The 21,948-nt window shown below is 52.4% G+C and overlaps 1 protein-coding gene across 3 annotated transcripts in view; it reads right to left on the bottom strand.

The window, feature by feature from the left end:
* Positions 1-21,948, bottom strand: part of MLLT6 (MLLT6, PHD finger containing) — a 45,332-nt gene that overhangs the window by 18,717 nt on the left and 4,667 nt on the right. For 2 of the 3 annotated variants that reach the window (XM_062595651.1, XM_062595649.1), the window contains exons 3-8: positions 18,298-18,352; positions 16,606-16,715; positions 16,083-16,186; positions 15,304-15,397; positions 13,854-13,961; positions 5,505-5,603 (exon numbers count right to left, since the gene is read on the bottom strand). In XM_062595651.1, coding sequence (XP_062451635.1) covers positions 5,505-5,603; positions 13,854-13,961; positions 15,304-15,397; positions 16,083-16,186; positions 16,606-16,715; positions 18,298-18,352 — 570 coding nt within the window. The remainder of the gene's footprint in view (positions 1-5,504; positions 5,604-13,853; positions 13,962-15,303; positions 15,398-16,082; positions 16,187-16,605; positions 16,716-18,297; positions 18,353-21,948) is intronic. The other variant, XM_062595650.1, reaches the window with a different exon arrangement.

Below are 21,948 nucleotides of genomic sequence, written 5' to 3' on the forward strand. Positions count from 1 at the left end.
TGCCTAGAGGGAGCAGGACAGGAGAAACCCGCATGCAGCTGCTTGCCTTGGGCGTAAGCAGAGGTCTCCTTGGTCTTTGGACTGTCAGCCTGTCTGCAGCGCGGAGACGCACGTGTGAGTGCTCGTGCACGCACGCACACGCACGAACGTTTTGTGTGTGTTGCAGACAGGGAAAAGAAAAGGGAGAAGTGCTGAAGAAGGGGGAGATCTCTCTCAAAATGAGGCAGCAGTTACATTTTGAAGATCTGTTTAAAGCAACCAAGTGAAAAACGTAACCAGAACGAACCTGCTATCCTGGCTGGAGGTGGAAATCTCCCCGGGAAACTCCTGCCTATTCCCGCGAGCTGGGAGGAGCGAGGTGAGGCCAGGCGGGTACCCGAGCGCACCTCCTGCCCCGGTGCTTGCTGCCCCCCCGACGAGCTCTACCTGTTTCCTGGCCTCTCCGTGACGCCGTGCAGCGCCCAAGCTCTTCGTTCACTAATTTATTGATGGGAAATCAGAAGAGCGTCTCTTTGCCGCCTGATGTGGCGGGATGAGCTCCCAGAGGGAACCACCAATGAAACGCTGAAGGGGCAGGGGAGGCTGGAGCAGCATCGAAAACACAGAGCTGCTTTGCCCAGGATTCAGCTACTGGAGGATGCCAACGATGGGCAACGCGGTGAGGGCAGGAGCTCCTCCAGCCCACGCGCAGCAAAGGTCCCTAGTGAAGCACCGCGGTGAGAATCAGGTGCCTTTCCAGCCTGGATCGCTAGGTAGAGGTCAAACGAGTCTCCGTCGGGAGGTTTCGGCCCGTCTAAGCGCTTCTGTGAGCTACAACCTGTGCTATGTCCCTTCCCTCAGCCCCGCACTCAGGCAGGACCGCGCTGCCGCTCTTTACGGGCAGGGACGGGAGACACAGATGGGCTGACAACCAGATTGCTAGTCCTTGATGTCACTGGCAAATTCCTGCTCGTGTCAGGACAAGGGATGCTAAAAGGCTTAAGATTCCTACTGCAAACATCCGTGCTGAGACACGCTTTGATTTTCGGTGGATTAGCCGGAGGAATCGTTAGCCTTCCCCGCAAACCCCCACCCCATCACAGCAACTGTCAATCTGCCCGAGCCAGGCGCGGTGCAGAGGCTCCCGGGACCTGCCAGCCCCAGGCCTGCTGGTAGATGCTGAGAGCTCAGACGACAGTGGGAAAGGTGGAAAGCCTCCCCGCCTCCCGTGGGGTCCCCGATCACGCACCCCTCACCCGGCTACGCTCCCTCTCCCAGCACCTGATGGCTGCGGGGAGGCCTTGGCATCGGTTACAAAACCCAGAGCAAGCCAGATGTTTCAGCCCAAAACACGTAGCACGTGCGAGTGCGTGTCAACAAGCGCTCAGGATGTCTGCAGCTGGCGGGAGGAGGCAGCTGGGGCGGCTCGCAGCCCTGCGGATCTCCTGCAAGCGCACCAGGTCGAGCGGCAGGACGGCTCCGCGGGGGCGTTTGCGGGGGGAGCGTTTGCCTGGACAGCCAGCACCGGGCACCGGCTACGCTGAGAGCTCCTGAACACAACCGGGTGCTGAACTTGTCTCGCGGTGTGCAACTACAGAGCCAGAGCAGAGACCAGGACTTCCCGGCGAGACTCAGCGTTCCTCCCCTGCTGACAGCCCCTCCTCTGCCCCACACTGCCCACTACTTTAATGCCACCTTTCCAAGAGGTTTTTCAAAAGCGTCACTTCTTGGCCGCGTTTTGGAGCTCTTGGATGCGTCTCATGAAACAGGCAGAAGCTGTTCCTCAGAGGGCAGGTTTTCTGTCTTCCCCGCACTCCCCAAAAGTCAGCAGGAGCTGCAGATCCAGCACAAGTCCTTTCTCTGCAACCTCCCCACAGTCCATCCGCACCCTAGTCCAGGAGCACCTCTGGGATCTTCCAGCACATCAGCAGCTCCGCGTGCTCCCTTGCGGGGACACCCGTGTTGTCCCCCACGAGCACGGCTGCCTGCCCTTTTCTGTGAGCAAGGAAAATTGCATCACCCAAAGACACTTTTCAGAGGCACCAAGAGAGCTCAGAAGAGGTGTTGTGAAGGGTCATTTGCATGCTGTAAATTCACACCCTAGTTTCACTTTCCGGTGTAGATAAGAGCTGAGGCCACCGCTGTATTTTCAGCATATTTATCCCCAGAACCCACTGAGCAGTAAGGCAGCGAGAGCTTCTCATTGCACAGATGGGACAAGGAGGCCTGGTAGAATCCAGGTGTCAGATATTAATAGAGTTTAGGTTCCTAGAAGATGCAGGGAAGCACTCAGTGAGACATTAAAAAATCTGGTACAAGCCAGAGGTCTGGCACAATTCATTTCAAGAGGAAGACTGAAACCACATCAGAGATACTTCTTCGTAACTAAACGGTTCAAGAGGGGAGCGCAGGGTGGGTGACGTATTAGGTGAAAATTGGAACTGAAAAATAAATCTGGATTTCGAAATTAAAGAAGCATATTTTATATTGGAACCCAGCTGTCTGTGGCTAACCCCAGGCTACTTTTAGGCTGGCCAGACTTGGAGCAGGTTGGAGCGTGGCGTCAGGTCCCGGTGCCATCGCCCATGGCCTGGTGGCTGGTGCCCCCCTGCAGCGCACCCACAGCCCCTGCTGCCCGTGGGGCGAGCGGTGCCAGGGCCCTTCTGCCGACTTGTCCCACTGACACAGGTTATGTGGCGGGGTGGGCTGCCTCTTTACGGGAGCAGCTAGCAGCCAAGGAGAAATTCCTCAGCCCAGTAGCATTCAAAATCCAGTTGTCATCAGTACTTCCCCAGCCCTAAAGGTGACTTGGGAGATTTGCCTGAAATAGCACCAGTGTCACTCGCAGGCAGCAGGAGAGGCTGGACCAGACGGACAGGAGGACCAGGAGGTAGAAAACAAAGTTCCTCCTGCTCCTCGTTGCTGGCACCAAAACGCTAGCTCGAGCCCAACCCGCCAGCTCCAGCATAGCCTCTGCACTGGGACAGGAACCCAAAGCCTCGCTGGATGCAGTGCCACCTCGGCAACCGTGCATGAGACGCGGCGAGCTGGCAGCATCAGTCTGGCGCAGATGCCAAGGGCTCCGCCAGCCTCCTGGGGCTCCGCATGGCTGCTCTGGGCTGGCGCCTTTCTCCCAGACATCTGGAGACGACCGTCTGCCCTTGCTGCTGCAGGCCACGGGGGCTGGCTCTCACCCAGCTGCTCCCCACAGAAGACCTGTGACCGTGTCACCTGCAGGGATTAACCCCGGGGAATTTATGCTCTGGTTCACTGGGTAACTTGGTGGTTCTCAGGCTAGGAGAAAACCACGGGGCGGGGGGGGAGGGAGGGATAAAAGAGTTGCCCAAGATCTTACAACAAGCAAGTGGTGAAGAAAAGAACAGACTCCAACTCTCTTCAGACTCTAAGAACTACTAAACTAAGACCCTCAAACGATAAAGATGGTTTTGGCTTTGAAGAGGAAACCTGTACAGACATGCTACCTTAGTGCAGCTCAAGATTTTACATTAGACCAAGCAGTACAACATTACGCTTGTGCAACTATCTAGAAAATCTCATACGACCACTGACTGAGGGGTTTGTAGAGGGTTGTAGCAGGCTGCTGAGCTGCTCTTATTGATCCAGAGTGGGAACCTTTAGTCATAAGGAGTTAGAACAATGTTTTGAGATCTATGCACAAAAAAAGCAAGGGAGCATATTCACTGTTATGAAGATTAATAATAACTCCCTAAGGAAACGCTAAAGCCTTGTCACTCAAGCACAGCTACAGTAATTAGGATCTCCTAAATTTTAACTTACAAAGAGTTGAAAGCTGCCTGTAAAGCTGAATTACACCATTCCCTCCTTATTTATAAAAGTCTGGCAGGGCTCTGGAGGAGACAGTGGGTAATTGTCTAACCACTGCTCGAGCTGGCCAAGAGTCAGGTTTTGGATTTCAGTTTAGCTTGAAAATAATCTTCTTAAGCCATCAGTTCCTGACAGCTCTGCTACTCCCAAAAGTCAGAGCTGAGCTGCCCTAACCTGATTACAGGTAAGCCAGGAGCGATTGCAGCTCAGGACATTCCTCCATCCTGTCCCACTGCAACTTTCTGCTTCTCCCGACCTGAGACCTGCGTGACTACCTTTGCCATTTCAGCTCTAACGGGCATCTCTTCCCCATTTCCGAGTTTAGCTTCACAAAGAACACAGAAATTTCTCTTCAGGCCTAATGCAAAACAGCCCTGTGCTGACCTGCAGGAGCTTCTGTTCCTCCACACTGTCCCTGCGCTGCTTCTCACACACGACGATACGGCTAGCCTGGGCATTTTCTGCCATGGGAAAGACACACAAGCCTCTCCAAGTAGCATTTTGGTGCGCAGAAGGACATATTTATTTGTTCCAGCAGGAGCTAGCCCTAGTCCTACTCTCACTCGTACCAGAACAGGCCTGCCAAGGAGTTGCTTTGGTTTACTTTGCTGATACAAAGAGGAGGGTATGGCTCCAAAGGTCAAGGTGCTGGAGTAACCTCGCTCGTTCCCTGACCCGGTACAAGCGCAAACTTGGCCTTCTCCTTGTTCCACACAAGTCTGAGGCAAGTTCCACTGTGTCTATTCTGCTTTACGAGAGTTTGGAGCTGGCACAAATTACAGAAAGTTCAGGGCTCTGCTGATTTATAGGCAGGTGCAAAAGCCCAAGTCAGCAGCACGGTTCCAGCAGTGAACAGCAGAAATCCACTGACATCCTGACCATGCCCCAGCAGTCCCACGAACCCTGGCCATGGGGCAGAATCAGGGCAGAACAACCCACAGGGTCCAGGCAGGTCTCCACAGTGGGGCACTGGGCTGCCTCTGTACCTCAGGAGCAAGCCAGCCTGCCCCGCTGTACCTCTCCCTCTGAATTTTCCCAGAAATTGGGAAATTACCCTGCTGCGGTAAACCGAAGTGTCACCAGGCCCACTGATAAACGGACATGAAATGCTTTGAGAGCATTAGGCGGAAGGAATTAGTGAAGGGTCACTATTACTAGATGAGACTCAAGCTCCTGTTGTCCCTAATAGCCACACAGCGAAGGTACCTCTGCTACGCGCTTGAAGACCCGACGTGCTTGTAAGCTTGCCTGGTTTTTTCCTCCCAGCTATATCGCTTTGTCTAATAAGGAATAACGCCTCTCCCCACGCGCCTTGCCTTGCCCCCACCTGCCTGGGCTCTTTACAAGCAGAAAAGGCCAAAGCACGGGTATTTGTCTATTCGGTGAGAGCTTCTGAGCATCTGCCGCAGAACGGGCCGGCGCTTGGGATTTCAGCCTCGTGACCGTGTCGTCGGCGCCGACGGAAATCGAGGCAGCTGCCGCGTTCAATGCCCGAAGCGGCGTGGAGGCCGGCAGGGAGAGCAGGAAGGCGACCAGCGGGCAACCAAAGCGAGGGGCCGCAGCGCTTCCCCAGCTCTGCCGCGTTGTCCTTCCCGCCTCCCAGCAAAGCCGGCGCTGGGGTTTCCGCCGCCCTCCCGCTCTGCCCCGCATCCTCCCCCGGCATCCTCAGCGTTCGGTACCTTCTCAGCCGCGACGGGCACCGACGGTGGCGTAAGGCTGGTGGGAGATTCGGGGCGTTTTTTGTGCTTCTGCTTAGGTCTTTCCTTGTCCTTCCGACTCTGCAAAAGAAACCGGAGAACAGTAGAAGGCTAAGGACATCCTCATCCGCTGAGGACAGCGGTTGTAAGGAAAAGGAAAGGAAAGGGGAGCAGGGTATGTAGGGGTGGATTGACAACCACACGTTCATATTCTTCTTTCCTCCTCCACCCATCCACACAAGCCCAGTATCCCCTCCCCCCCACCCCAGCCTCTGGCTGGGAATGTCCCACTATCTCCACCCCAGCTGCAGCCAACATCTGGAGTGCAGAATATCAGCAGAAGCCCCAGAATCAGTTTATGGTAAGATGATAGGGAAAGATTTAACAGGCTCTGGCTGATTTCAAGAAACCTGAGCTTTCCTCTCGCCGTTTCCCCAGAGGGGCTCTGTGTCCCCTTGCCCTCACGCTCTACCTTCTTCAAAGGTTTCTCAGCTCTGCTTTGTACAGCCCACGGAAGGATCCTCTTTTCAGCACATGCACAGGTAAGGAGATCAATCAGTGAAGATCTCAGAAACTAGGCTTGAGCCTAACCCAGAGATCCTCCGCATTTCCCCTCCCAACAGACAGCAGCTGGTCCGGGTCCATCTCTGTTAGCAGGAGCCAGGCTATTCAGTTTGACTTCTTCATCCCGTTTTTTCCTCTCACTAAAGCCCTAGGGAAGCCAATGGGACTCTCCAGATTGCAAACCAAGGAAAAATCATGGCCTGAAAAACCCTGAATCCAGGTTTTATGTTCTGTGGAATAAACAAGGTGATTATTCTTATGTGGCGCTTTCTAGATGTTTGTGCTAGAACCGAGGTGATTTCAGTGAATGGACAGTACCGAGAACAAGGGGCTGTGCAGAAGTCTGTGGTTCCCTCTGAAGCCAGTGGGATCTGTGGGTACCCGGGCCGGCTGGACGGACGGTCCAAGCAGCACGCTCCAGCAAGCGCTCTTACTTCCTCGCTGTCCCCTCAGCTGCATGTTCCCTCGCAGACAGACTCAGCGAACCGCAAGAGCTTTTCTGTGCTACCGATCTCAGCTAAAGATGGGGCCTTCTTGGCTGAAACTGCAGAAACTTTTAGGCATGGTTCCAGATGTCCCAGTTTGGTCACTGGCGCACAGGCCAAGAGCCGCTGTCACACGTATGCTGAGACGCAGGGCTTCGAAAAAACCCATCGTCTTGTTTCTGAGACCTTTCTAGGGAAAAGGATGCTTATTCTGGTACAACTGCCTCATGTGGATGATTTATTCTAGAAGCTGAAGTGGAGCCCTTATTCTGGACTGAAGGTGTCTCCTGTCCATGGGAGTTTATCGATTCTCCAGAAGGATGTTGATTGCTTCCTCATGCAGGCAAAGCCCTGAGGCTGCAGCTGCCAGCATATGCCAAAGATGCGAGGCCGAGGGAGGCCGCGATTGCAGTGTATACATGAGATTCATATATTTTTTGAAGAGAGAAATGTCTGGAATAATTAGTTCAGGAGACAATAAGCTAGATGGGAAAAAAAGGGGGGGCATGAGGAGGGTCAGGGCAGGAAGAAAAGGCCAGAGAAAGCAGGAAGTGAAACAGAGCTGAAGCAAAAGTGCTCCAAAAAATCAGCACCTTCCACTGTGGTTTTGGCTGAATTTTCAATGCACTTGGAAAAGAGCAGTGCCTCTGCTCTCATTTCTGCCAGTGCAAACCTGCCACGGCAGCTCTCGCCGACATCAGCTGGTGGGGAAGAGAGGCAAATCCAGCCCAGAACGTCACTGCACTTGCTGAGTACCCAGTCAAGTATGAGCAATGCTGCCAGCACTCATCATTTGATCACAAGACTTGATGTCTAACATTTCTGTTAAAGCTGCTCAGTTCCTGGAACAGTATTCTGCAAGAATCTGGTTTTTTTTAACGCACATTTCTAGTTTTGGCAGTGAGCAAGGAAAGCTTGTGAATGTGATTTCTACAGATGAAGCACTGAAAGACAAATTAAAATGAATTCTTTACTAAAATCTGATAATGTTTTAAATGGGGCTGCTAGTGCTATAAATGCTGACTAAGTCTCATGGGCCTTCTAGGACAGGAAGATGGGGAAATTGTGGCCCAGACAGTTAGGTGTCTTGCCACAGACCGTGTGCATATCAGTGGCAGAGCTGGAACGGGCAGTTCATTACTCCAGTAGTAGCAATAATTTGCATTCATGTAATAGCACACAGCAGAGGGTTTCAAGGAGCTCGAGAGAGGTGTTTAATATGTGCATCTCATTGTACCAATGGGGAAACCAGGACGAATGGGGTGAAATAACCTGTGGAGCTTTCACAGAGAATCAGCAGAAAAATCAGAAAGAAAAGCCAGGGATCCCAGCTCCACCTGGATATACACCTGCCTGCTTGCAGATGCTGCGAATGCCACTCACAGAAGCTAGAAAGAAAACTAGAAACAGGAGCCAGCCGCTTTGTTACAATGCATCTCACCAAATAACTGCACAAACCCAGACGCTAAAACTTCCTGACTACCACAAAACTAACTTTTTCCCATTCAGCTCCACCAAACCCCAAATATATTTCAGTCACGAAGGTGCAACAAGAAAGAATACGATACAATGCTGCAAATGTCAGCATAGATAGCACGATAATCATCTGATGTGCCCCACTGTGATGAAGATGAAACAAGTCAGAGCCAAGTCGTTTTTGGTTAATGGCAATGAACGTGTGCACACCTACACACACACATGCACTTGTGCACACGTGAGGGGAAAAGCAGAAATGTCGTGACTGTCACCGTACTGAACAATAAATCTCCCCAGAATTTCATTTTGATGGCAACAACCAAATACACTTTCTCCAGCTCCCAAATCTGGGCTGTCTCCTGCCTGAAAATCTCCCTTCCCCGTCAGCAACGCAAAGCGTACAACTGCTAAGCGAGCAGCCGCCTGGCTGTCTGTAGGAGTGCACACATATGTGCATGTGCAGCGAGGACCCAGCCTGCACAACAGGGACCGGATTTCTGGAACGCCTCAGCTCCCATTTAGATGCTTGAATAAATGGTCAAGTTTTCCAAAACGCTCAGCTCTTTTGAAGATCCCTAACTACATGTGCTGAGCAACTGCACTTCAGCTATTCAGAAAATCTGCCCCACAGAGACCGGTCTCCGTGCTCTGCTCAAAGGGCTGCACTGAAACCAGAACCACCACGGCTAGAGGAGCAGCCCAGCTGCTCTACGCTGTGCAAAAAGCCCCAGGCCGTGCCTGCAAGCGCACCTTGCTCCTTGTGGTGCTTTCCAAGCACTTCTCCCCTTCCTGCACCTCCTCCTCTTGCAGGCTCCTGTGCCACCCTGCTCGGACAGGGCAGAAACTCGCAGACCCTGCAGGCCAGGAGCTCTGTGGGCTGCAACTAGCTGCCCTGAAGCTTTGCTGGGGCTCGCTGCCCGTGCACACTCAGGAGTACCCACCTCCCACCCCGATGGCTCCTGTTACTAGTATTTTTGGATACTCAGCCACGCAAAAGGATGTGACACCTGCTTCAGTATCACCAGGGAAACACACTGCCCGTGTCAACCGGGGCCACAGAGACGACAGCACCGAGGCTGTCACGGTACTTGTCGCTCCTGGCTATCCTGCCTGCGTTGACAGGCGCTCAGACAGCCCGGGGCGTCCCCCAGCTCGCACTGGATGCATTTAAACGTGTGGGTTCCCTCCAGGAACTGGAAGGCTCCAAATGCTTCCTGCAAGAGTCACAGGGTGCAAAGGGACTGCGGAGGGCAAGCGCCAGGGCAGGGAAGCACCACTCTCCCCCGCCTGGCAAGTCCTCCCCCGCCTCGTTGCTTTTCCTCTCCCCTGTACGCACACCCTCCCCTCTGCAAATCCTCCTTCCAGGCAACTTTACAGCCAGCGTAGCCATCGGAGCCACTGCCAGGGGCTGGCAGGACTCCGGTGAGGATGAGGAGGAGGCAGGGAGGGAGGATGCAGTGTGAGAGCAGGAAACCTTTGAATGCCCCCCGCCCCCCCATCCTTGCAAGCCCTACCTCCGAGCCGAGCTGCTCCACGCTCCCTGCTCTGGGCTGAGGAGGAGGAGGAGGAGGAGGAGGCCGGGCTCTGGCTTGCAGCCATGGCAGCCGCAGGGAGGAGGAAGGCAGCCGGGGGCAGAGGGGCACGGCGACGCCTGCCTCCAACCTCGCTTGCACCACGGCCGCTCTGGGCTCTCAGGGAGCTGCTTTGGGTTGAGCAGGGGCAGAGATGCCCTCCGAGCGCGCGGGAGTTTCTGCTGAAGGTCACACGAGCAGCCCGAGCGGGGCTCTGCGCTGTGCCCTCGGACCGGTCCTGCACCCCCTGCTAACGCACGCGTTTGCTGGGGACAGCTAAGCGCCTGCACAGAAAAGCGGCTGAGGATGCTATAAAACAAGGCTTCTGTGGTTAGATTAGAAAACAGATTTAGGTGCCGTCCTCCTCCCCACCCCCTAAAAATCCATGCTGGTCTTGCAAGCAGTCATCTGCATCCCACTTGGAAAAATGTCCACTTTGCCCTTTGGTGCCTGTGTGGAAACAAAACCCCAAGAGGCAGCCCTGGGTCACCAATCCGAACGCGAACACAAAGCCCCTTACAAAATCCTCCGGCTTTAGATTTCAGCCTGGTACAGCCTCTCCACTGTGCAAAATCTGCCAGGCCAGATGCTTGGCTCGTTTCCTCCACTGGCATCAGCGCTAGACAGACAGGCAACGGTGGCGGGGAAAGAGGCAGCTCTGCCATGCATCTGCTCGGCCACGGTGGCACCGGGGCTCAGGCGCTGTTCCGGCTGGTGCTCTGGGGAGCAGGAGGAAAGGACAGCCGAAGCCCTTGCACCTCGCTGAAGTTCAGGAGCTAAAGGTCTATTAGGATTTCTGCACCTGGACCTGAGCTGCAGGTGGGCTTATCGGCTCCAAGCGCCCGTCTCTCTCTCTCTGATGTCCCTGGAAGCCTCCAGGCTGTTCCTCTCACGAGATGTCCCGTCTCCTGACTTTGGTCCTGGGTTCCAGGTGTTTGCTAAGAATAGCACTGGCTGCATGTCTCTCCCCACAGGGTCTACGCCTAAAAACGCTGCAGCATTTCAGAGAGGTACGCGCTTCTGCCTGCTCCTGCTGCGACAAGTTTCATCCCACGGAGCACAGTAACTCTTGCCGCAAGTTTCAAGCAGACAGTCGAAGTGACAGAACATCTGCACTTCGTTCGGCCCCTGTGCGTCAGCCAGTATTTTCTTGGTATTTAGCTATTGTTTTCTTTCTTTTTTTGTTCTTTCTTTTTTTAAAGTAACAAACCCTGCAAAGGCTCCCCCAGGGCAGAGCACACACATTGCAACACCAAAGAAAGCGACGGCGCTGGCTTTGCTGGGGCCGGCTACGTTCGGAGGAAAAGCCGAAGCCCGGAGCTCTCCCCTTCTCCGGACGGCGCGGAGGGAAACACTTGAGCTGGTATCACCCACGCTGGTAAGGGGCGGAGGATCCCAGCCCCACATCACAGTCGTCCCTTGTCCCGCGGAGAACAAGGCTCTTCAGAAATGTCGAGCTGTTGCGCAGCAGGGCTTAGGAATCCAAATCCTCGCTACTCCATCCGAAGCCGTTGCATTAAATCCCATGCTCCTAACTCGGTCATTACAGCAGGCAGAGTGACGGCCCCGGCCCCAGCTCTGCAAGCGAGCCGTCAGGCGCAGCGTGGCCCTCGCGGAGCGGAGCGCCGTCGGCATTGCAGCCGGGGGGCTCGCGCGGGCACCCAGCCGGCCCGCGGGCGCCCGGCTCCGGGTTGGGGGGGAAGAGCCGCTGCGCTTCAGGCCAGCGCAGCAGCACGCCCGGCTCCTCCGGGACCGCGCAGCCGGAGCTGGCGGCGCCGCGCACGCGGCCGGTGCCTCCGCCCCGCGCGTTGCACCCGCTCCCAGGCCGGCGAAGCGCCGGGCGCCTCTGAAGCGGGCAGTGCTTCCCTCCTCCTGCCCGTCTCGGCCGCTTTGCACGCTTCTGGGCGCCTTTGCACCCCCTTTCCGTGCCCATTCCTTCTCTGCGGCGGGAAGCTGATGGTTTGGCACCTGCACTGCCTCCCCGGCAGCCTCCCCGGATTTGCTGCCCACGGACCCAGCATAACCCATCCGGAGAGGAGAGCTCCTGCACGCTTGTGAGGAGCCCGGACACTAACATCCCTGGCAAGCTCCGCTGAAAAGCCCACAGATAAATGGGCTTTTCCTCCTTTTCCTCCCTGTTCCTCCTGTTTTCGCTCTCCCCCGGCGCTGACCTGCTTCCCAGCTACGGCTCGGAAGCGGCACCTCCTGCTCCTACCTGCCAGCCACCGGCCCGCGCTCCCACCCCCGCGGCCAGAAGCTGCGTAAATATAGAAACCCTCTTGCAGTCCCCAGCCTCGGCCTTGCGCCGTCTGTCAGCTATAATTACAGCGGAGCTCTCCAGAGCCGCTGCCAATCCCCCCGATCCTGCCCTCTCCCGCACCCCCTCCGCCCGGCTCTTGGCTAAATATAGCACATTCCAGCGGCGCGGTTCACCTTGTGCCAGGCGCCCGCTCGCCCTGCCCGTGCCACAGAGGCTTTTTCTCCCTCCCGCCTCCTCCTCTCCTCGCAGCAGCTGAACGTGCACGAGAAGCAAACGCTCGCGATAACGTTTCAGCCTCGCCGGCGGTAGGAAACGTGCTGAGCGCTCCCGGACAGCGGGGTTCGCCTCGCTCGCCCGCCCGCGCGTCGGGTACGCTTCGGGCAAGCTTCCCGGACACAAAACAGGCGCGTTGGGCAGCGTTTCCAACCGCACCGAGAGGGATTAACCTCTGCGGAGAAAGAGGGTGCCGGCTGGTCCTAACCGATGGCCATATTGCTTCTGAAAGCCTGGGTGCCCTCGTGCCCTGGAAGCTGGGCTGAGATCCACCAGGCTTACTCCCACGGAGTGCCACCAGGCTCCTCTGGGTTCGGGCACTATCGCTAGCGTTCGGGCCATTTGTTTGCTGTGGGGAAGCCTGCTGTAACAAAAAGCAAACAAGCAGAAAAGCAGTAAACGCCTACGCTTCTAGGGCAAGACGTAGGAGATCCACACTGTAGCGTGCGGAGGTATCACCACTTGTGTTTATGCAACACGGTGAATTTGGCTGTCACTCTTAGCGGAATATACTTAGCACCTGGCCCATAACTGACCGTACAGAAAAGCATCCCTGTATAAGTTATTTCTGCTTCAGATTTTACACCACTGTTTTGGATAGATGGGGTGCAAAGAGAGGTGGCAGTACTATACTGGGTGTCGCTGATAATGCAGAAGCTCTATTCATCACGGGAGAGGGAAGATTTCTTATTCTGTTAACACTCGCCCTAAAACCTGAATCCTCCCAAAAGCGTGTGTCCTGTCTTTTAGGGTAATTTATTGTTAAAAATAACGAATAGCCCGCAAGCCTCTGGCCTCCTCATTTCCTTCTGTGTGGACTCTTCCACACTGGAACCTGTAACCCTCTCAGAAGCCAGGACTTTGCTTGGGATTCTGCACTACATGTTTGCTGCTGTTTTTCGTTGAAATATGAGCCTGTGTCACGTGAGTCAGTTGGTTAATTATGAACCTTATATGCTGTTAACATGTCCTGTAACATTGCAGCGCTTTTGATGAGTATGTCTTAACCTGCAGAGTTAAATAAAAAAACTACCCTACCAGGCAGACTTGGCACGTGATGCTCTTCTAAATAATCATTAAATGAAGACAAGTTATTTTCACAGATAGACTTGAAGCAGGTGGAATCCCCATGACTGGCTCAATGTGACTAATAAAATACTTTCCATTTTATTACTGATTATTGTTGATGCCTATAGTTAAACTACTGGCTGTGATACAGATTATTAATGAGTATCTTTTTCTCCTTTAAAACTCGAACTCCGGGACCAGAGGACAACGACCTTCAGTTTACATTCTCTAGCTGCCGCATTTAAAACCGAAGCCCAAAGCGCTTCCACGCAAGCCAACCGATCGGCTCGGGAGCTCGAAGCCTCAGCACAACGTCACCCTCAAAGTGGACCGGCCGCAAGACAGAAAGGGGGACGACGCACGTTGCAGAGGCATGTTCTGCCAGGACCCCTCCGGCGTCGCTGGAACGTGCGAACGTGCCTTCACGGTCCTCAGCGGCTGCGCCGATACCTTTGCACATACCTTTCTAGAGGCTTGTTTAAAAACGTAGCCGCTGTTCAAATCTCTGACTGTGAAGCTCCTTGCAGAGTCGGAGCTCACCTGAGCACAGCGCTCTCTGCAAACTCTTCCCCTCCCGACCTCCGTCGCACGTGACTCTGCTCTTCTAGAGTAACAAACCCTGGGCAGCTCTTACCTTCTTTGGCCTTTCGTGGTGGGATACGTGCTTCTCTTGAGCAGGAGACGTGGATCGGCTCCTTCTCCCAGCAATGAAGGAGCTACCACCAGAGTGACGTGAGGTCTTCTGAGGTAAGTGGGGAAGGGGGGGGGAGATGGAGAATAGAAAAAAAAAGAGAGAAAGAGAGAGAGAAAACAGTGCCTATAGATTTCACTGTTACAACAATGTTATGGTAAAGGGCTTGTCTACAACACGCAGGACCAAGTCCTGTGTGTACCAGAGTCCAGCCTGGTTCCTAACGGGGGGAAATCACCATGGGCACGACTAACAGGCTTACAAACAGCATGTAAGTCTAACTCCCCGACCCTGGGATCTTGGTGGCCCACGCACACCAACACATGCGAGAAGAAAGGCCCAGCTGCCGGAAGAGTGTTTGCTAAACAAGATGATAAATGGTAGCAGCAACATTACTTTGACAAGCCGGTCATCCTGAACAGCCACGTCCGGCTTTCAGCCCCAAGCCTAAACCCGTGAGAGGGGCCCTTAGCAACAGCCGGTGCCGCTGCACGGGGGCTGGGGGGTTGCACACACAGATGCCCCGTTCTCAGCCTGAAGTATTAGCAGAATTCCTGCTACCTATCTCAGCATCCGCAAACTTGATACTGAGCTACACTTGTCTCGGATACTGCGGGTGTCTGAAAGGCAGGGAAGGTGTCCTCCAGCTTGGCTTTGAGCAGAAGCTGAAGACATCAGTTACTATTATGTGACAGCAGTGATAAGCAGGAAGGAAAGTGGGAAAGGCCAGAAACAAAGGAGCCACTGAAACATAAAGATGCAGTGAGAGGATCAAGTTTCTTCTTTGCTGCAGCGGGGAGCACAGGTGTCTACTAATTATGCAGAAAAGAAAAAGGTTCTTTTCCTTCCTCTCAGTCCTGTCCTGCAATTAATAGGGAGAAATCCTTTGCTGCAAATGTTCTCCAAATGTTGAATGGCTCCAGTTCTCCTCTGGGCTGCCTCCATCCTCAGGCAAAAGTTAGGACTGTTCTGCATTACAACCTCCTGCACAAGGTCCCTGAGCTACACCTCTAACCTTCTGGAACATCAAACACATTGGCTGCTCTCCTTTCTAGTCTCACACTGCCCCTTGCACCAGAGACGGTGCTTTAGCATCTTTCTGCAAAGAGAAAATACGCCTTTGATTTCTTGGGGCTTGTCTTTCAGTGCAAGCAGAGGGGAGGAATTCAACCTCTAGTTTTGAAAACAGGTCTGAAGATGCTATAGAAATGCAAGATCTATGTTAATCCTTATTCCTAAGCGACTGCCTGAATGGCAGAAAAGGGAAGCAGGCTGCAGACATCGTTTATATGTTCTTGGCATTTCTTGTAGTTCCAGGCACAGATACAATCTAGGATGAAGATGATGGCTTACATGTGACAAAAAACTCCACTGGAGGGATGAAGAGACTCACCATTTTATTGAAGTGGTACTTGCAGTAGCCACAATATTTGACATTGTCGACTTCTAGGACTTCTTCTTCACATAAGAGGCCAGCCATCTGGGCACTGAAACACATACAGTCAGGAGGCGGATAAAGCAAACTGAACAGCCGGACTACACAGCCCATCACAGGTGAACAGTAGTTCAGGATACCCGGTCCTGCTTGGCAAATGGTTTGCAAGGAAGAAAGAAAAAGTTCAGCGTATTTTTAATTCAAATTAAGATCTCTGAAATTCTAAGTACTTTCCTACCAGATTATGTTGCAATTTCTGTTTTTCTTAAGGCAGGCCTGGGGGACCAATAGCAATTCCAATTAAAGATGCATCATGAACAAGGAATTCTTGTAAAGTTGGGAATCCCCCTATTCTCGAGTCAGACAATGTTGTTTTCAGGCTACGAGGCTACATGAGGATATCAGCCCTTAAAATCCCATCAGTTAGATGACACCCTTGTATGTGCTCTGCTTGAGAAAGAACATTCCTGGATTGTGACTCATCTCTTCTCTTCTTGTATTCCACAGAGCCCTAGGGAAACCCCCACCCCTTGGTTCTCCCGGGGACACGGCTCACTGGTGAGGTCTCAGCCGTCCTGGGGAAGTTCCCTTCACGAATTGAGCAGGGGTGATAGCCCCAGCGCCATCAGGGGTGATCTGTCCGACTCCCCGTGCCACCTGTTTCGCGTGGCCCGAAAGCCACAGCGGCAAAAGCGATAGCAGTGGTGGTTCTGGAGGAGACGCGGTGGGGAACTCACCAGGTGACGTGGAAAGCCTGTCGGCAGCCGTGTCGGTTACAGGCCATGCAGGCTCCGGAGGCTGCTTTGCTCTCCCTGCCCTGCTCTTCACAGATGTAGCAGGTCTGCAAAAAAGGAAAAGTGCTCCCTTGAAGAGGTAGCCAAAGCACCCGTTTCCCCGTTCTTCAGGAGGAAAAGCCTTCGGGAACTTATAACTTTGTATCCAGTCGTCTGATTCCTACGCCTACACCTCTGGCTTACTTCTTGGTGGGTTGCACAAAACCCATGCATCTTCTTTTTCTCCCCAAATCCCAAATCCCTCTCCAAGGAAGGGATTGATCAGGCTGCAGAATTGGAAGGGACAGAAGTGGAGGACCAAAAGAAGAGGAAGAACGAGGATTTACTTTGTAAATTATTTTTAAAGGAATCTCAGTACCTGGAAATTAAAATAAAATGAACAGGAGATATGAAAGAATAAGAAGACATGGAAAAGGCAAGGCAAGGCAAGTATACTTAGGGCAGCAGGAGAAAGAAGTGGGCTCACCTTGTTAAAACGGTCGTGGGGAACATACTGCAGGACAATCGGCTCCATGGTGAGCACGTTGGCAAACTGAACCTCTGGGATGTACAAAGCACAGACGACATGGGCCCACCCTGCAGAAGCAAACAAGACAGAAAGCAGAGATTCATGTGGGGCAACTCACAAGATGGCTAAACCCAGAAAGGGCTGCAGACAAGCACGGGGGGAGAGAAGGGAAAGGGTGTAAGAAGGGAGCCAACCTAAGTTCAATGTTAGGTTTGAAATACTGCTGCTTGTAACTTGGTTACGAATCATTTGTGGATGATCAGAGAGATGGACACCACCTTCAGATTAAATACGAAAGTGGAGATCTCTTTGGGAAAGGATATGCACAATGTTCATTCTCCTTAAAAGCACCTGCAGCACCTGCTCAGGATCTGCTGCCTACACTTGCTGAAGACCTAACTAAACACAGGAAAATCATCCAAACTGCAGATGATGACGATGGGACAGGTCTGACGTGCAGTCTCGTACACCAGAAACAAAGCTCCCATTACTGGCTCTTATCAACGGCTAAAGACGGCTCTTTTTCAGCAAGCCAAATTAAATTAAAATCTAAATCCACCAAGAAACACTGCACTTCCCAAATCAGATGTGCGAGTTGAAATTCCATCTGGTCAGGGTAGTACTGAGAAAGCTAGAAGGCATTTGGGGGCATATGTGTACCAGTATGTCTACTGCATCGGAAGGATTTTGCTAGGAGTAGGACAGATTCACCTGGGTAGGCGGAATCCAAAATCCATGATTACAGAATTATTTTACAAAATTGTAAGTACTTGGGCTATATAATTCTGTATACTGACATGGTTATAACACTTCTTGTGCCTGTCTGCAGACCTGACCAAACCACGTAATAGCATGTTTGGAAGAAGATGCTATGTTATTATAAAACAATCCCCCAAAATGATACTTCGACTATTGCAGCAAGGCTCTTGGCACTGCTCGGACCAGCTCTGATACTTCTACAAAAACCATGGACTCGGAGCTTCTTCTCTAAATATGGGATTATGGGAATAAAGACCTCCTTGCCTAATTTGACTCTTTGTGTATCAAGCTAAGGGGCAGGTAGGTAAAGAAGCCTTTCTGAAAAATAATCAGATTTTGAGAAAAACAAAGTTTGATCCATACTGCTGATAGCATCAGTAGCTGCAAGCTCTGAAAACTGAAACCAAACTCCACAGTGCTTATGGCACCAGAGGCTGACACTCCGCGATGACGAGGAGATAAGCCTTGCAGAGAGCAAACATCTTTTCTCCGTCCTGGTCCCCTGCTCTCTGACGGGGACACATCTCCAGCGCGAGGCTGAGGTTCAGTTAACGTGAGGATGACACTGCTGCTGCGCACCCGTGCAGCATTTCCGTAAGCAAGGCCAGATCGTGCAGCGACTGTAGCAGGGCTGAATCTAAGAAACAGCGCGTTTCACGGCCGGGGCTTCAACGTCGGGCAGGTTTCCCCACCCGGGGGGCAGCAGAGGTTTCCGAAGGTGAAGTTTTGCGGGAGGAGGCAGAGCGTTTCTCGTTTCTCTGGAGCCTCCATCCTTCCCCTTCCGGCGCTATCGGTTCAGAAAGGAATTAGGCTGCGCCGGGAACAGCACCCGAGAGCCGGGGAGGCAACGCACGGAGCGGGGGGCTGCCGGCCGGGCACCGAGGTACTCACCGCCGTTGTCGGTCCGCTTCAGGGCTCCGTCTTTGTGGGGGCACAGCTCGCATCTCTTGAAATTAAGAAAGAAACAACAAGTTTAATCTAAAGTCCCAGGGGCCCGGGGTCAGAAAAAAAGAGATGATTCATTTACGGTACGGTTATGAAAATTGCTTTCAAAGAGAGGAAGTGGGAGAAGGGTGCAGAACGGTTTGGGCGCAATGAGATGCTCTGACACAGCTAGATATCGTCGGGTCTGACGGGCGCTTGGCCCGAGGCTCTAGGAGCACCTTGGCTTTCCTGGGGCTTTTTAAAGAAAGTTTCTAGCCCTTGCGGCTGGGGAGTAAAACTGAAAAACATGACTCAGAAGGCAGCAGGCAAATAAAAAGGACCCATTACCTATCTTTTTCCTCTTTCTTTCCTTCCTTCCTTCTTTCTCTTGCGATTCTTTTTTTTTTTTTTCCAGCCAATCTCACGGGTTGCGGGAGGGGATGAGTTGGGAGGCTGCCGGGGGCCCCGCCGCCCCCGGCCCCTTCGCCGCGGGCGCCCTGCCGTGCCCAGGGACGGTCTCCAGCCCCGCAGCCGCGAGAGGCGTGAGCGGCCCGAAAACGGGCTTCAGCCCCTCACACGCCATCCCCGTGGCAGCACCCAGGGAAAACGTTTTCTCGGTTTTGGGGGTTTTGTTCTTTCTGCTGTTTCGTTAAAAAGCGAGTGCCTGAATTTCTGCAGAGCGAAACAACTTTTCTTTCCTTTGTTAATGGAAACATCTATTTTTTGTTGTTTTTTGTTTTTTTAACAAAGCTGTTTTCTGTGAAAAATGTTTCATCAGAAAGTTTTGAAATGAGCTGTCGTCACGAAGGCGACGGCCGTGAGGCAGCGGCTCTCATACTGCTATGAGTGTGTGCGAGCTGCTCTTCTTCCTCGTGCGCTTGGTTTTTTTTGCTGTGTTCATCAGCTCTAGCGAATCTAGCGCTCAGCGGGACAGATGTTCCCAAACCACCAAAAAAACCCCACCAGTACCTTGAGTGATAACTCGCTGAGCCTTGGCCCTGCCAGCCAAAGAACTCGTCACTGCGTAGTCCTTGAGGACCTTCCACAGTGTGGACTTCTGAAAGCAAGCTCAAGATTTCCTCTGTTGAAATTTTTAGCTCTTGGTAGCCCGTCACGGTAAATAAAATTGCCGCAGGTCAGTGTGGAGCAGGGGAGCTGAGCCGGGGAACATGAAGCTTCCGCGGGACTCGAGCGCGCAGGGTCGCCCAAGAGGCACCTGCGGCCCGCACAAAATCCACGCGACAACGTGTGAACAGGAGATGAGGGGACCTAGGCCAACGCCATCGGTGTCACCCTCTACGCAACTTAGTTTGAGAAGTGGGCGACTCCAGGAGGAATTTCACACTGCGGCTGGTTGGGCCCCGCCTGGCAGAGCAGCCGAGAGCTGCTCTCACGATTGCTATGGAAAGCCCCGCCAAGCCAAGACAGAAAGAACTGGGTTAGCTGAGACACTGTAATAAGAAATTTGCACTTGAAAAGGCCCCTCGGTTCTCCTCTCCACCCCTCAGATCAAAGCGGCTCTCCCACCACGCGATTAGCAAAGCTCTGATCGTAACAAGAGGGGTTAACAGCTCCATCGGGCCCCACACAAGACTTTTAATAGCCCTGCTTCTAAATGACAGCTAAAGCCTTCACATGATCCCTCACATGAGTGCCCTCTGGCCATTGCAGCTCACCGGGCTTCCTAGACAATTTGATTACAAAGTGGATGGGCTTTCAGTTGCTTACTGTAAGCACAATAGCGTCCACAGCATCCTTTAGGGACCTGCGCATCTGAGGAGGGTTTATGAGCAGGGATTAGTGGTACCTCTTCCTTTTGTTCAACCTGCCCAGGCCTAGGCACTCTCCCAGGTTTTTATTTCAGCTCTGGGAAAAAAAGAGCAGAGCTGGTTGATTAAAACCAGGTTGTGGTGGCTAAGGCTAGAGCTCCTGACCCGCCAGGTCTCCTTCCTCAGAGGAGGTACCACCAAGTGATTAGACTGACCAGCTGCAGTTAGGACTCCCAGTTTGTCTTTCCTAAACTGAAGGGAGGGGGGGATGGAGTATACGCAAGCTGAAGGAGAGATACAGAAATCAGGAGACCTATGTTTTAAAACCTTCACTAAGACATGCAGTATTCTTCATGCCTTCAAATCTCATTGTCAAGACAAAAATATCAATATTTAGCCAGTAAAGTGGACAAAGCTTGTAAACTGCTTTAAGATTCTTATATGAAGACAGCTGCGGGAAGAAAAACATTGCTGTTTCTCAAAGGAGTTTGCCATAGAGTCCTTGTCAGAGAAGTACGAGTATCAGTTCATCATCCTGTTGACAAGGTACTTTGGGCTCAGAGAGCAGCCTCTCCCGTTCACGATCCTCGGAGCAGCGTCTGCAATGCTGCTTCCACGGCTGGAGAAAGCAAGGCACAGAGGGGCGCAGGGAAACCCGGGGCAGTGGAAGAGCCACACGACCAGTCTCTCCGGACTACGAAGTACAAATTCAAACGGTGTTTTAGTAGCAGAGCCAAGCACAGCTCTCTTAAGACCTGACTCATTTCCCTTACTCTGATCATGCTGTTCCCTACATCAAAGAACTAGATTCTTTTCATGTATTTACCCATCTGCGTGTCTGTTGCTATGACTGCTGGTGTTCAACTCAAAAGGTGAGGGATTTAGTTAGGAAATCATCCCCAGCTCTGCTGAGGAAGGAAGATTATCACTGCCCAGCTATAGCAGCGGGGCTGATGGCCACATGACTGAAGGGCATGACGGAAGCCCACCACGCATCGTCTAACAGAGTTTACTGCGCGCGACTTCAGTAAGGAGCCACCTGCAGGGATATTGTTTTCGTGATGCCTGGGAGGCGGTTTGAAGGCTATAACGTACAAGTGAAAAGTTACAATCCCTCTTGCAGTGAGCACAGGTGAGGAGGACTTGTGTGTACATGTATTACTCCAGCTTAGGTGTCATTTGAATTGTAGCTAACACCGAAGAGCTGCTCCTTGCCTGCACAGTTGGGAGAGTAGAGGGAAGGAGGCCCATAAAATCTAAATGTCTCTCTTTGCTATGATACTATCTGCATGAGGTAAAACTACTTAAAGACGTATTTGATCTTCTTTATTGCAGTGTGCATAAAAGCAGTATTTTACAATGGTAAAAGAGTTCAGGTCTGAAAGTCTGGTGTTGTTTACACTCCCACTTCCAATGAGGAATGAGTTAATGCAACATAGAAAGCTGGTGCAGATACCTAATTCCCCCATTCACTCATCTTTGCCAAGTTCTTCGCCCATCTGTGAAACAGATTAAACCTTTGTATCGCAGCAAGCACAGAGAACCCCGCTGAGATGGAGGAGTGCACTATTTGCTCAGGTCTGCACAGATATGTGCACTCAGAGGTCACCTACATCAACTTTACTAGGTGTGTACTTTAGAACAGATTTAGGTAAATCAGTTCAGAAGGCAGTGCAGGCACTAATAAACATAGTCTGAGTTGATTTAGGCCTTGGGTATTTGAGAAAAGCCCAAGTTTAAATTAAACACATTTTTAATGAAGTGAAGGAGGGAGAGCTATCTTGGATTTATTGTATGATAAGTGCGTATATACACAATCAGCATCCGTGGCATAACTAGCATAAAGATC

Source organism: Rhea pennata, chromosome 26 (genome assembly GCF_028389875.1).
Source record: "Rhea pennata isolate bPtePen1 chromosome 26, bPtePen1.pri, whole genome shotgun sequence".
In the NCBI taxonomy this organism is placed as follows: Eukaryota; Metazoa; Chordata; class Aves; order Rheiformes; family Rheidae; genus Rhea; species Rhea pennata.